This window comes from Anolis carolinensis, chromosome 1 (genome assembly GCF_035594765.1).
Source record: "Anolis carolinensis isolate JA03-04 chromosome 1, rAnoCar3.1.pri, whole genome shotgun sequence".
Taxonomy (NCBI): Eukaryota; Metazoa; Chordata; class Lepidosauria; order Squamata; family Dactyloidae; genus Anolis; species Anolis carolinensis.
The window spans coordinates 92,184,705-92,200,959 of NC_085841.1; the positions used below are offsets into that span (position 1 = coordinate 92,184,705).

The window sequence follows — 16,255 nt, forward strand, 5'->3', positions numbered from 1 at the left end:
GGCTATCTCAGGATATGGTATTTGGGGCTATGACTATATGACTTTCACATGTCCAGTGCTGGACTGCAGTATTACACAGTCATGAGAGCAAGGGAAGGTTCTTTATTCAGTTTGGTGAGCATGTTCATCCAATGTGCACATGGACTCCTGGTTGAGGCCACCTTTGACTTAATAATTTCACAAAACAGAACAGCAAGGAAAAGACCATAATTAACATGACTGTGAAAAACATTTCAACATTGTAGTTGTTTTTAATGTATTTTTGGCTGATGAATTTGAAAAACAGAATACAAACGTTGTACCACACACACAGTCCCTTCACAAATTTCAGTACTAATTTCATTCAAGAAAGAAATGTCAAAGCAAGTTGTGGAATAACTATATGTAATGGAGCAAATCTGAAGTCATTTTTTTAATTTAAAAGGCTAAATTCCTATAAAATTATCATTTTTAAAAAAATTATGACCCTCAGTTTTTCAGTCCTTTGTCCTTTGCCCTGGAATACAAACTTTACAGTGTTCATATTCCTCATACATTGTTTACATGTATGTATTTACATGAAATAAATCAGTGTTCATGCATACTGATTAATTCATTTCTTTCTTTGTAGTTTGATATAAGTAAAATATAGCAAGCTTTGTTCATAAGACATTAATGGATTGTCACCTTAAATTTAATTCATGCTTGCCAAGGTCAAAAATGCTCTATCTTACTGAGTTTTTCCTGTAATAAAACACTTACATCCCTGCCCCTTTTTATATATGACATTCAACTAGTTTGAGCTGGTATTAGTGATTATGTCTAATGATCTGCCTAATTTAAGATACACATGTCTTACTTTAAATGCAATTTTAAATACTAATGATGGCATGGAATGCTTGTAGATAAGAAGTAATCAAAAGCATGCATATTCTGTTCAGGTAGGAATGTGTGCTCTATTAAAATGCCTTTGACTGCTCACTTTAGTGAAAATAACATTAATGAACCAAAACTATTATGAAAATGTTCTCACATATGCCAGTATTAAGAAATGAGATAAAATATCAAATACATAAATAGACTAGAATGCATTAATTACTCTCATTTGCACATTCATTCTTAATTGCACTCAGTATACTGCTATCTTCATATATAATTGGGGGAAAATCAATTATAAAACAAATCTTGTGATCCATACCAAACTAGTTAAAATATGAATCCCATAATTATTTAACAAGCACAGAAATGAACTGGAGACCAAAGTTTAATCCTCAGCCTTCTCATTAGGACTGGAAAACTAAGAGAAATAATTTGCACAGATGAATCTGTTAGTTTCTTACATGCAAGACAATGATAATTGATTAGGGCAGATAATTAATTAGAGGTAGGCTGAATTTCTGCGAATTCAAAGAGTTGTAGGAAAATAAACATATTCAGCAATCTTGCCTCAGAGTTAGCTTTTAATCAAACAGCTAAACAACACCAAACTGAAAGTATTTCTTTCATACTGAAAGTATGGAAAGCACTGGATGCCCATGAGAACTTAGAATATAATATTTCTGGTTAATATTTCCAGTAATATTTCTGGAAGACGATTCCAGGCCCTAAACAGTGTGCCCCCTCAAAGCAGAATTTAAAATGAACAAACTACACATCTTGGCGGCTTCTAGGGGCACAATTGTTTATGGATGTTGGGAACCACTTTGGAGGAACCTGCTGGGCTTCATACAACCTCAAGGTATGCTATTCCCATAACTGCTTCATAGGCTGCATGTGAGCCCCCTCAACCACTCATGTGGCTGGAGGCAGAGCTAACATGAGGTTGTTTCTGCTCTCACTTACAGTTTGCAGAAAGAGGATTCTATTTCAGCTTTGGAAAAATGTTTTCAATTTGATTTGGTGTTTGTTTAGCTGCATGATGAAAAACTATCTCTGAGGAAAAATTGCTAAATATAATCTTTTAATTCACAGAAATTTATCCCACCTAATTGTTGATCTCAGGGCACTCCCTGACAGCACCAAAAACACGGGATTAAAAAGAGGGGGAAAAACCTGGGACTTCAGAGCACCGTCCTCATTGGCCTCCCTTCTGTGTCTCTGGATAAAATGGAGGGTGGACGGGGGGACATTCTGTGGAATATATATATATATATATATATATATATATATATATATAGTCATGCATTGAACCATATCTGCACATATCTAATAAGTACAAAAATATTTGCATGTGCGCATATAAGGTTCAGCACTTAATAGAATTTTTAAAAACTTCTGCCAGATTTCTCCCTTCCCTAGTTATTTATTAAAGCTGTTTAATATTATACAGTGTAAAATAAAAAGTTTCAGAGAGTTCTAATAGCTCTCCATTCGTGCTTCCTTTTAATCAGCTGTGCATCCATTTGACAGTCCAATCAACTGATCAGCTGTTTCAGGCTTTTAAAAAGGGACATCAGCTGGAGCAGTCTTCACTGGGGGGAGGGAAGGAAAACCTGTGTTTTTTGGAATGTAGAGTCACATAGACATATGAAGATGCACCTCTTTTGGCCAGAAATGGTATAAAAGGAACCTTTTTATCCCACAGTTTTCCTCCTTTGTAGTGATTTACTGTGTATTTAGCACTGATGTTGTCTAGTCATTCCCCTTTTGAAATGGGAACTCCTGTGTTTAAAGCCCTGTTTGGATGGACCCTCAGTTAGAGATCATACCATGCAATCAGTTACGGAGAGTTTTGCTTCACAGTGCAATTTTATTTTCATTCATTGATTCAATATATTTTATCCTCCCCCCCTCCCCACCACCAACATAGGGACTCCTCAAGTATCTAACATTGCAGGTGAGCATTTAGAAATGCAATTTAGACATCCAAGAAAATAATATGATAGAATCATGCAACCCAATCTTATCATTTAACAGACTTATTAAATCATTGTGCCTATACAGTAGAGTCTCGCTTATCCAACCTTCACTTATCCAACATTCTGTATTATCCAGCACAGTCTGCCTTTTAGTAGTCAATGTTTTGAAGTCCATGTTTACAATACATTGTGATGTTTTTGTGCTAAATTTGTAAACACAGCAATTACTACATAACGTTACCGTGTACTGAACTGCTTTTTCTGTTGATTTGTTGTAAAACATGATGTTTTTGGTGCTTAGTTTGTATAATCATAATGTAATTTGACGTTTAATAGGCTCTTCCTTAACCCCTCCTTATTATCTGACATTTTCACTTATCCAACATTCTGCCATCTCATTTATGTTGGATAAGTGAGACTCTACTGTACTAGGAAGACTTAACATTAATGTATGCTGGTATGGTGTAGGACTCATCACTGGTGAGTCCTGTATCATACAAGCTGCATGTGAAAATTCACTCTCAGCACTCTTTTACAGATGCGCTAACAGCATTCAGTTTTTGGAGGTAAAATCTTTAAAGAAACCTCAAATATACAGTTTCTCTACAAATCAAACCATACTAGGTTTTACTAATAGTTCAAATCACCATTATTGGATGACTTGTATAATCAGCATTTACTTCCTAGTCACTGTTATTTTAGTTTGTGTGTATATGTCTTCAAGTCACCTGTCAATTTATGATAACTCTATAGGGTTTTCTAAAGCAAGAAATACCTGGGATGTTCTTCCAGTTCTTACCTGTGAAATACAGCTTATAGAACCAGATATTTCTTGGTGGCCTCCAATCCAAGTACTGATTGGAACTGAGTCTGCTTAGCTTTCAAGATCATGGTGCTTTTATTTAGTCAGTTACTATTTAATTTACATAAACAATTTTGCATGTTGAAAATGTTGTATTTGAAATTGATTATTTGTTTAAAAGATATACAATATACTTTCTCATTAAAATAAATGATTTTTTAAATCATTTTGATATCTGTGAAAACGTTTCCTAACAGAAATCTCTTTTATAACAACTTATGTTGAAACCCTTCTGTCTCCACCCCCAATTTTATCTTTGTCTCCCCCAGTCAAAATTATTTTGCTATATCTGCAGGTCATTTTTTCCCCTTTGGGACTGCCTAATAGGGAGCATGAATCAGCAAAAGACTACATATGAAAACAAAGGCAACAACAACAGAAGTTATATGAAATCAATTTTTGGCTTTGGCAAACAAGTAGAGGGAAACTGAACCTATTTAAAGCGGGGATGGAATCTCTCAGAAGCTTCTAATTATGTCTAGAAAATGGATGCTTCAGGGAGCCTAGAGGGACTGAGGTTGTCACGAAGAGTCTTGGGACTGCATGTAGCCTGAAGGCTGCACTTTGCCAACCTCTTCTGTAAACCCAAATTGCACAATTTCTGACTTTATCATGAAGATTAGCCTTCACATCCAGTCTTTCACACTGTTTGTATGAAGAGAAAGCATCATGACTATTCACTGAAATATACGATATATTGAAAAAGGTGATAGGCTTTGACAACGGTGAAATAATACAGATATCCCCCTCTAGTTCCTATAATTGGGAAAGCAGAACATATAAGAAAAATGCTTATAGTCTCCAGCAAAACACGTTACAGTTAAATGTCTTTAAATCCACATTTAAAACAATCCATCAAATCAATAGAATAAGTTCTTGAATTCCAATAAAGTTATATTCTGAAGTTCAACATTATTTACATGATACTTCATATGAGATTTTGCTCTACCTAGCTATGTCTCCTTCCATATAAAATGTACCATGGAGGCATACTCATTGCATTATAAGGTGTTTCCTTTTGTATAGACCCAGTGAATGTCTATGATTTTATGAGATGTCTTCCTTTCATATAGACCCAGTGAATGACTCTGATTTTTTAAGGGATGGGATGGCAGTGACCTTCTTTTCTATTGTGACAATACTATTAAATGTGACCTACCTACTATCTTTCAAATATATATGTTTCAATATTATTTTACAGAGCAGTTAGTGAGTCTGATTTACTCAGCCTTCTCTGAATAAATCTGATTCACCAACCCTTATTCCTTTAGGGATGGCTAGGGCTGTAGTCAGAAAAAAAATGGGGGGGGGGGACTTTTTTTTTAGCAAATCGTGAAGAGTAGTTCCATAAAACAAAATAAATTAAATTATATGATTCATTCCATATTTTATATATGCTTAATTAAATCAAATGTCTATTTTAGTTACAAAGTTTAAAGTCTTAAAAAACCTGAAAATGAATCTGAATTGGTAATTTAGTGGTTACAAAAGAATACCACAACATTGTTGGATGCGCTTGAAAACAGTGCCAATACATTTCAACAGAAATCAGGCTCCATAAACTTCAGTGGATACTCAAGAGTGCAAATCCAATCAGGCCTTCCTGCCCCATTGTACTTCTTATGTATACTTTTAAATGTTTTGAAGTTGAAAATAACTTTTCATTTGTAGCTGTTGACACTGACAACATTGCTGAAATCTATGGAAGTTTTTTTACATTCAGAAAAAAACTGTCCATCACAGACAAGATATGTTTCCAGTGCATTTGATGTTTTTTTTTTTTTTTTTTTTTGCAAGTGCAGTCTTTTTCCATTTTCTACACCACGGGTCAAATTCTTCCATCAATGTATCAATATCTTTTTTCCAAATAATTTTTTAAAACATTTACTAGGAGAGTGGGGGGTGGGGGGACAAAGGAAGGAAAAGGAAAAAATGGGGATAATAGATTAGTTATTGGTTAGTTGCAACTTTACAAATGTGTAATACAGGGGTCCCCAAACTTTTTAAACAGGGGGCCAGTTCACGGTCCCTCAGACCGTTGGAGGGCCGGACTATAATTTTTTTTAAAACTATTAACAAATTCCTATGCACACTTCACATATCTTATTTTGAAGTAAAAAACAAAACAAAATGGGAATAAATACAGCCTCAATGTTAATCATCATCATCATCATCTGTCATAGACAGAACGCCAGCAAGTAAAACAAAACTCAGTTTATTGAGGTTACAGAACTAAAAACGCCCATAAGGAACAAAGAACAGGGCAAACACTTGACTTCAGTGTGCTAAATAACCAAAAAGCAGCTCAGTTTGAGCTTAAACAGTTCAAAGGAAAAAACCGGGTTAAACAGGAGTATAATCCGGATTAAATCAAAGAGTTTACTTCAGCTTGGCAAACAATGCAAACAAAAGAGAATCAACAGGAGTTGGAATGTAAACAAAAGGCTGGCGGCAGATTCCTCTCTGCTACTCAGGAACAGCAGGGGAGTAAACCAGGCTTGTTTACTCCTTCCTGCAGCGAATGAGAGCGTGGTTGTAGTCAAGATTCAGGTTTAGGGTAACGGCAGTCAGCAGGGTCCCAATCCGGTCCAGAAGATCAAAAGCCAAGCGTAGTCGTCAAGGAATCCAAAGGTCACACCGATAGCCAGCAGAAGGGTTAATCCGGAATCGTAGTCAGTCAGTCCAGCGTCAATCCAGTGAAAGTAGATATTGCCCGTCAAAAAGACGACGGAGGTCCAAGGTATCCAGTAATGAAACACACCCGTCTTCAGGAAATTCCCCAGCAAGAGCCCAAGCGTCCGTCCAGATTACCCTGCCCAACGCAATTAGACATTGGTCCCAAACCCCATTTTATCACAGTTCAAGCTCATCATCGCTGTCAGCTGCCATCCCAATTCCAGACGCCCCAACATCATCATCCTCATCAGAGCTTAAGCACCTTCGACTACGCTCCACAGCATCCCCATCCCTCCAACCAGTCCATGGGTCTGATCCTGCAACCCTCCAATCACCTCCCATGCTTTCATTGCCTGTTTCCCCAACACCCAAATCCTCCCTCACACGAGTCCATTCCATATCATCCTCCTCTGAGCTGGCCATCTTTTCCTCCAAACCCTGAGAAAAACCCTCAAATGAGTCCTCATCTGTCGGCTCTGCAAACAAATCCCGGAGCCGTTTCCTTTCACGCTCCTCGAGAGTGTCTGACTCTCGAGGAGTCTTACAACCCCTTCTTTCATTACCGGAGCCCGAAGGCTCAACCATAACATCATCATCATCATCATCATCATCATAAAAATAATAAAGTGGGTTGGAAGAGACCCCTTGGGCCATTTAGTTCAACCCCTTCTACCTTTGTGCACCAAAAGCACAAACAAAATACTCTGACAGATAGCCACCCAGCCTCAATGTTGTTAATAATAATAATAATAATAATAATAATAATAATAATAATAATAAATCACACAGTCCTAAACACTTGGGAAGTGTTCGACTTGTGATTTGAAATCCAGCATATATCTCTCATTTGCTGTATTATACTGTGTCTTTGTGTCAATAACAACAACAACAACAACAACAACAACAACAACAACAACAACAACAACAACAACAACAAAGAGGGTTGGAAGAGACCCCTTGTGCTATTTAGTCCAACCCCCTTCTGCCTTTGTGCACCAAAAGCCCTAGCAAAGCACCCCTTAATAATTTATAATTAATTAAATAATAATTAAAATACCATTATAAACAAGCAAAGCTTTGGAAGGTGTGCACTGGGCGAGGGAGGAGGCGGGAAAGTCGTGCGCCTTTCCCTCTTCCATTGTGCTGCACATTCCTTCCTCGGCAGAGGAGGAGGGAGCTTCTTCTGTGGGGGCTGGATAAAAGGCTTCAATGGGCTGCATGTGGCCATAGTTTGGGGACCCCTGGTCTAATATGTGGCAAGGAGCAAACAATAAGGGTGAGGTAAGGGTGAGGTATTGTGAGACCCTCACAATAAGGGTGAGGTCTTTTGTAAAAGAGGAGTTCTTTTACAAAATTATCATTGTTACAACTAAGTCTTCACCTCTATTTCTTCACCACATATATAATTTTAATTTTAAGTCTATTAGTTGTATCTTCTTATGTCTTCTCAAATTGTCTCCTGGTCTTCATATATTCTTTTCAATTTCTTCTTCAATTGAAATTGATCTTAATTTTATAACATAATTAAACCTTTTCTTAAATTATTTATAATTAATATCTACAAAGGAAGTTCTACAATTTTCATTTAGATTGTTAGTATTTATATCATTTTATCATTATAATGCTGTCTTTCTTTCTGTATTACATCAAATATATTTTCCACCTACAACTCTTGGGTTCAAAACTCTTGGGTTCAAAATCAAAATAATTTAACCGTAATCATTCAGTATGGTAATACTCTTATAGTCCATTTTTAAGAACTTCCCCTGATAGCTCCTGAAGGCCAGATCTCTTCAGCTTCTCTTTCTCAAGGTTTTGTTCCCACTAGCCTGTCTAGCCTTCTTTTATATAAATCTGTCTCTCTTTCTCTCTCTCTAAACATACATAAACACACGCACACACACATATTTGTGTATATGCTTCTATAATTTCTATATCATTGATATTGTACATTTTCCTATTATTTATTTATTTATCACATCCTTTCTACCCCGCCCTTCTCACCCATCAGGGGACTCAGGGCGACTTACAATACAACCATATACATCAGAAAAACAGTTTACATCAAATTTAAAAATCTTCAAATTTAAAAATTAAAATTAAAATATACATTAAATATTATAGTTTCTTAACAATTGACCCATCAGATAGCATCCATCTCTTAAGTTTTAACATACAAAATACAGAAGATAATCATATATTATTTATCTTATTTTGGTTATCAAATCCTGTTGTGGTTATCTTCTTTTGGGTTTTCCCAAGGTCTATAAGAGGTTTCTATTAGTTTGCTGTAAGGCTAAAGTTAATTTGTCCATCTCTGCCATTTCAAATCCAGTCCTCTGTTGTTGGTGTAACTGTCGTTTACACAATGTTGCATATTCAATTCTTGCTGCTATTGTCATGTAGAGAAAGAGTCATTCTTGGTGTTTTGGTGTTTGCTTATCTAATAATCCTAATAAAAAGTTTCAGGTTTCAATGTTATTTTGTTTTTAATATAGTTTCCATTACATTATGAATTTTTATCCAGAAATCTTTAGTCTTTAGGGAGGTCAACCACATATGATAAAAAGTTCCTCTCTTGTACCATGTCAGACTACACAGAGAAGGCATTGAAATCTACAAGCATGTGGACAATTTCAACAGAAAGGAGGAAACCATAAAAATGCACAAAATCTGGCTACAAGTATTAAAAAACTCTAAAAGCAGGACAGCAAATAAAGATCAAAATTCTGAAAACAGGGGAATTCCAGACATGAAACAAGCAGGGCCAGCTAACACCTCCCAACAAAGGATTCCCCCAGACAGGAATCAGACAGGCCTTGAAGCTGGATAAGTCATTAAATGCTAATCAAGGTATTAATTACAACATTCACACTTGCCTCCAACAGACAAGAGTCCTTTCTCCCACCCTGGACATTCCACAAATATATAAATCTCCCTAGCATAGTTTCCAATATAACTCACAACCTCTGAGGATGCCTGCCATAGATGTGGGCAAAACGACAGGAGAGAATGCTTCTATAACATGGCCATACAACCCAGAGAAGTCACAGCAACCCAGTGATTGCAGCCATGAAAGCCTTCAACAACACATTCCTTTCTTGTGTTTACATTTCCAACATAAGTCTGAACTTTTATATATCTTTGTTAGTTTTTCTGGAGTTATGTACTATCTATACATTGGGTTGTTGTATGTCTTTCGGGCTATGTGGCCATGTTCCAGAAGCATTCTCTCCTGACGTTTTGCCCACATCTATGGCAGGCATCCTCAGAGGATGCCTGCCATAGATGTGGGTGAAACGTCAGGAGAGAATGCTACTGGAACATGGCCACACAGCCCGAAAGACATACAACAACCCTGTGATCCCGGCCATGAAAGCCTTCGACAACACATTATCTATACATTATTTTGTAAAAGTTCTCTTTTATGGTATAACATCTTGTAGTCGTTTCTTCCAGAAAAACAGTGTGTTAGTATTTTCAAGGCATTCACTGTAACATTCTGTGCACTTGTTCAAGTTGGATTTTAAATGGCCACAATTAATAGGGAGGAACACTTGCAGTTCCTGAACTACTTCCCTGGGCCTTGTCAACCTTCCTTGAAGCTGACTGCAGAAAAAGTTCAGAAATGGGATGTACACATTTAACCATTGGTGTTCGTGAAGTTGCCTGGATGTTGCTTTTACAATTCATGGGCAAACCAGGGGTTTTTTAGACTGAAAAAAATGGGGGGGGGGTTGAAATCCCCCCCCCCGCCCCGGCTCCAAGCCTGGGATGGCAAGGTAGTGGCCTCAACCACACTACTGTAAGATATGCTATATTTTAGTTACATTTATTTCCATATTGATATACAGAATTTCTGTCTGTTGTGGTTAGTGAGTCTGATTTACCCAGCCTTCTCCTTACAAGCAGTCTAGACCATGAATGGGAAATCTGAAAAACCGATCACAAGCAGGAAGCACTTTATAATATTTCTAATATAAAATGAGAATACAGAATATCATTCTGTGCTGATCATTCTGGACTTTATTTTACTAATATACAACAACAACAAACTTTATATCCTGCCCCATCTCCCCATGGGCACTCAGAACAGCTTACAACATAAAAAAGACAGATATTCAACACCGCACAATACAATAAATTAAGCAATACAAATAAATAGTATAAAACATTCAATCATATCAAGCAATAACATAAAAGACCAATAAAACCCATTAAACAACATCAATAAACACATAATTATAAGCCAATTCCAATGACCATTCCATGTTTAATAAGGCTAGATGTCAATCATTTATCTCTCCATACACCTGGGTGCATAGGAAAAATTTTCATTGTTTTTAAAAAGAGGACAGCTTGGGGTCCATTCTGATGTCCTTCGGGAGAGAGTTCCAGGGAATTAACCGAGTGAGAATACAGAATATCATTACCTGTGCTCATCTTGAATGATGGGATGACCTGTTTTTCATGTCTGAACTGCATTTTTGCCTGGGGGACAATACCTCTATATAGACAAAATGGAAAACAATAACAGCAGCTACATGGAATACCTGCATTAAAATTTCCTGGTGGATTTTTAGCAGTGTGCATATTTTCATCCCAAAATGTGAAATCCTGCTGTGCAACTTTATACTTCTTTCCTATTCCATATAAATATATGAGATTCCATAGCATTGCTTGCGATTTGGGAACATACTTATTAGGGAATGGGTCTCAGGGACATGGTAGAATTTATTTCCATTAAACAGGGTTTGAATTGCATTGGTTTAAAAGAACCTGGGTGTGAACCAAAGAAATTTGCAATTAGAGAAGTGTACTTCATGTGCTTGCCTCCTTTGGGTATAAAAGATAATTTTTTTGCTTGAGCATTTTGGACTAAGCTGCGGGGGGGGGGGGGGTGCAGAAATTGGGCTGGAAAGCTACAAAGAATTAGATTAATCCAATTTGGATATAATATGCATGAGAACGAGTTTTGAAACCCATGTGGGTTTTCTTGAGTTGTAACACTACTTAATCCTCACAGCCATTCTGAGAAGATAAAGAAAACTGGTTGCTATATTCAACATGATTATCAAACAAAATCCAAATAGACTCCCAACTTTCTTGCTGGAAATAGGCACTGCAAACTTTCTACATGCATACATTTGGATTTTGTTAGGGATGGTCTAAGGTTTGGATTTGGAAAAGTCTTGCAGTATAAATTGGCATGGTGTATAGAAGGGTAAAAGCAAATGACATAATTTAGATAGCTGGAATGTTCAATTTATAAATTTATAAGTCCAAAGTTTCCCTTCTTTCAGCAGAAAGTTGTCTTCTCATAATGGAAGAGCATAATTGGATCCAATTCTTTCCCTTTGAGCCAACCCAGTATTTTTACTTGGCCATTTTAAAACATTTCAAATCACAATGGAAGCCAATCAGGCTGATTGTTCCAGTAGCTTTCACTTTTACATTTATCCTAGGAGCCTCCCATTTAGGTACATCTGGTACCCAAACAAATGTATAGATTGAAGATCTGTCTCCGGATACATCTTTGAAGTGGTCTTGAAAGTTAGAATGCCAAAAGTTCAATATTTAACTGTTCATCCAGAGTTTGAATTTTCCTACGAATCCTTAAAATTCCAATTTTGTAATACTGTGGTAGGTTACAAGTGACAGCACACAAACTTCAGATTTACAGTTCAAAACCTGGATTGGACAGTACAGCGATCTTGACTACCTTGCAAGCATGTTGAGCTTTGTGGTATGACTTTCAAATGCAATTTCAGGTGTTGGTGTAGTGTATAAGATTATTTCATTTTTAGCACAGTGAAAATGCTTCAAGACAGTGGATGTGATAGCACTTTCCTTCTATGTATGACATGTTTTCTTCCATGGGAATACATGGAATCAATATCCTAGTGTAAAACTTGGTGATATGAACTTAGAAACAAAGCATGAGCCTTTTTTCCAACATGGAACAGGCTCTGCTTCTCAGTTCCAGATTATCAAATGCAGTTTTCAAAACCACCCTAGAATGCTTTGGGCATAGCCGAGTAAAGTGAAGCCCTTTCATTTCCCCTTGATTTCAACAAGGAAGTTAAATACATTTTCAGATTTCCCACACTGAAATAAACCATTGCTTTAATATTCACTTTGACCAAACACACCATTTATGACTCAATAAGGTTCTCAAGCTGGTTTTGTGATGTCATAAAATGATCCTCACATATTAACGATAACAATAAAAATAAAAGCTACAGCAGAGAACTGAGAGAACACTATAAAACTGAAGGGTTTTTTTTGTTTTAAAAAATAGCTTGACATAGAATCGCTTAAGCTTTAATAGAAGTGGGTGCATGCCAGACTTTTGCAACATGTGAAAAACACTTTATTTGTGGCATTTCAATGTGAAAGCGAAGAAGTTATAAATACAATGACATAACTCAGTTGAGTAGCAACCATGGTAGTTCTATAAATTAGAACTATAGTCTTCACAAAGAAAATGTGAAAAATTTGTCAGAATTCTGGAAACATGTATGGATAGTAGCACGTATGAAATGTATGTAGCTTAACCTTTCCTCTTCCTATTCTTACTTCATGTATATTTTGTTCTCGTAGGAGTACATCAACTTGATATTGACAAAGATGTGGGGACAGGAGAGATCCCTAGAGGCAAGGAACCCATTTTATTATTTTTTTGAAAACATTTGAAACATGTCTGGCATGCTTTCTGATCATACTGAGTTTCACAATGTTTACAGCATAATTTGGGGAAAGTTCACATTATTTAACCATTTAGAAGTTTACAAACTGACATAAGTGTTGATCCACAAACCAATTAAAAACTGAAGCTATTTGGGTTCAGCAAAATTAATGTAATTAGCACAGCTGGGTTATACTTGTTTTTGTTTGTGAACTGTAAAATTAAGTAGTAGCTCACATGTGCAAATGAGCCATACAAAGTCAAAACCCCGGATCAGGCTTCCATATAACTTCAAACATAATGTGTTTTTCCACTCCTATGGAGTCAATTCCATATCATGTTATAATGACCAAAAATCTTCCTTTTGTATAAATGCAGTTATTTAGACTGAAGTTGGATTCACATAATGATTGGAAAGCTACAATGTAAATACCAAAGTGAAAGAATATCTGGGAACCATAAAGAAACTGGTCGGAGTTACTTGGGAGCAAAATTATATTCTATGGATACAGTTGTGGCTACTGAACTGATGGACAGGATCCACTGGCTTAGTTGGGAAAGAGACAAGTTTAGACAACCTTTCCCTAGAGCTTTCCTATCTGGAGAAACTATGACTCTCTCTAGTAGATTGTGGAGGCCTTTAGGGATGAGATGGAGCTGCTAGAAATTGCCTGCCTTTTCATTCCAGTGGCTAACATCTTGTATAACAGTGGTTCCCAACCTTTGATCCTCCAGGTATTTTGGACTTCAGCTTCTACAATTCCTAACAGCTGGTAAACTGGCTGGGATTTCTGGAGTTCAAATCAAAAACAACTGGAGGACCAAAGATTGGGAACCACTGTTCTATGATGACCATCTGGATACAATATCTGATTTTTAAAAATACAATGTATGTTTTATTTCCTGGCAAGTGTCCTATAAAAAAGATGTTCAAACCATCAATAAGAAAATGATTTGTGATGAATGATTGTCCCAGTTCTTTGACATCAGTCCAAGCTTTTGATTGTTACTTTACTTGCTGGCTCACAAATAATTTACTGCACTACACTTGGTCTTAAATAAAAGGCTTGAAATCACACTACACACAAAATAAAGGTAAAGGTTTCCCCTGATGTTAAGTCCAGTCGTGACCGACTCTGGGGGTTGGTGCTCATCTCCATTTCTAAGCCGAAGAGCCGGCATTGTCCATAGACATCTCCAGGTCATGTGACCGGCATGACTGCATGGAGCGCCGTTACCTTCCCACCGGAGCAGTACCTACTGATCTACTCACATTTGTGTCTTTTCGAACTGCTGGGTTGGCAGGAGCTGGGGCTAACAGCGGGCGCTCATTCCGCTCCCGAGATTGGAACCTGGGACCTTTTGGTCCGCAAGTTCAGCAGCTCAGCACTTTAACACACTGTGCCACCAGGGGCCCACACACAAAATAGAGATGGGAAAATATTGACAAATGTTCAAAAATATTCCTCAAATGTTAGGAAAGGCTAATGAGAATTTCCACACGTTTGGCATTATTTCCTGCAAAATTTGCATGTGGGTTTTCTTCAAAGCCAAAAAACAGAATTTGATGTAGATAATATAATATTTCTGTGTATTATACTGTGTATTATAATGCTGATTCTTTCATAGGAAATGTTTTCTAAGCAAAAATCTTACCTACACATGTTTTGTCCTGAAGTACAAAACATCTTTGAAAGCTATGCAGTTTTTGAAGTCTTCCTTGTAGCAGGAAAAAGTTTGCTAAGCTTACTTGTTTCTTCCTTTGAGATAAAATTAGTAATGAATTACAGAACTCAGAAATACAGAAAATGGAGCTATGTACTTGGGTTCCAAATATAAACTTCAGTTTAATTTGTGTGAGAGATGTTTGATACTGGATCAAAAATAATAGTATTATCTTTTGTCACAGCATCAAACAACAGTGTAAAGAAGTGGGACTATCTGATCTTTCCCATCAGATAGAACTGGCTGCAACTGTTTGCATGGTATTCCCATTGTTCCTAGGTTCATGCTACCCCATCTCCCCTTGGGGGATAGGGAGTATCTGGTGAAGGAGTTGCATTAATTGGACCATGGGAACAGGGCCGTAGCCAGAAAAAAAAATCGGGAGGGGTTTTGAAAATTTCGGGGGGGGGGGGGTTTAACCCCTAGCACACACCCCTCCCCACTACAAACCTGTCAATATCTGCTTGAAATAGTGCCTGGAGGGACTCTTAATGTTTTGTGTCTCATAGACTTAGCATGGGGATTTGGTTAACCAGTTAAAATTCATGAGTAAACCAGGGTTTTTTTTTATAACCTGAAAAATTTCGGGGGGGGGGGGGGGTTGAACCCCTAACCCCCCCCCCCCCCTCGCTACAGGCCTGCATGGGAATAATCCTTTGGAACACTAGAATTTTTTTGCAAGATTTCTTGAACATTCACTTGGAGTTCTTAAAGGGTTTGATTGCAACAAACAGGAATATCTGTTTTTATGCAAATCACATTTCTTAATGCTGTAAACTAGCAGCTCTTGGGGCTCCATGAAGCATACTAAAGGGGCTCTGCGGTTCCCTCCTCATCCCCTCCCTCCCTCCCTCCCTCCCACTCCTCCCCTTCTAAGTTTTCCCTCCTTTTTCCTGCTTCTCCACATCTGCCATTTCCCACACCCCCAAAAGCCTTTTTCCTCACCCCCTGTGCTGCTAAAAGCCCTTTTCCCCACCTCCATTCCCACCAAAAGTCTATTTCCCTCAAACTGCTTAGCAAGTGATTTGACTATACCTTTCCTGCATGGCAGAAGGGAATTGAACTAGATGGCCTCTGAGGTTACTCCTACTACTATTTTTATTACAAAGGCTGGGTGGCCATCTGTTAGGGTTACTTTGATTGTGCTTTTCCTGAGTGACAGAAGGGGGTTGGAGTAGATGGCCATGGTCTCTTCCACTGAAAAAGTATTAAGTTTCTGTAGGTCAAAAAGTTTGCCCATGCCTGATATAAATATATAAACATTTCTTGGGGCTCCACGATAAACTTTTGCTTCAAGAAGGGCTCCAAGGCTGAATAAATTTCAGAACCCCTGCTGTTAACAAATGTCTCAATTTGCCAATTGATAGTGCCACTTGTAGGAGAAGAAGGTAGGTAGGAACCCAACTGTGTGAAAGCTGATACAGTTTAACCCAGGGGAAGGTAACTCAGTGGAAAACCAGAATCCTG

General features: G+C 37.4%; 1 protein-coding gene across 12 annotated transcripts in view; it reads left to right on the top strand.

Annotated features, from left to right (window-relative positions):
- trdn (triadin) overlaps positions 1 to 16,255 on the top strand; it is a 303,322-nt gene that overhangs the window by 41,658 nt on the left and 245,409 nt on the right. For 11 of the 12 annotated variants that reach the window (XM_062979180.1, XM_062979220.1, XM_062979204.1 and 8 more), the window contains exon 3: positions 12,979 to 13,032. The exons of the other annotated variant lie outside the window; for it this stretch is intronic. In XM_062979180.1, coding sequence (XP_062835250.1) covers positions 12,979 to 13,032 — 54 coding nt within the window. The remainder of the gene's footprint in view (positions 1 to 12,978; positions 13,033 to 16,255) is intronic. 12 annotated transcript variants of the gene reach the window in all.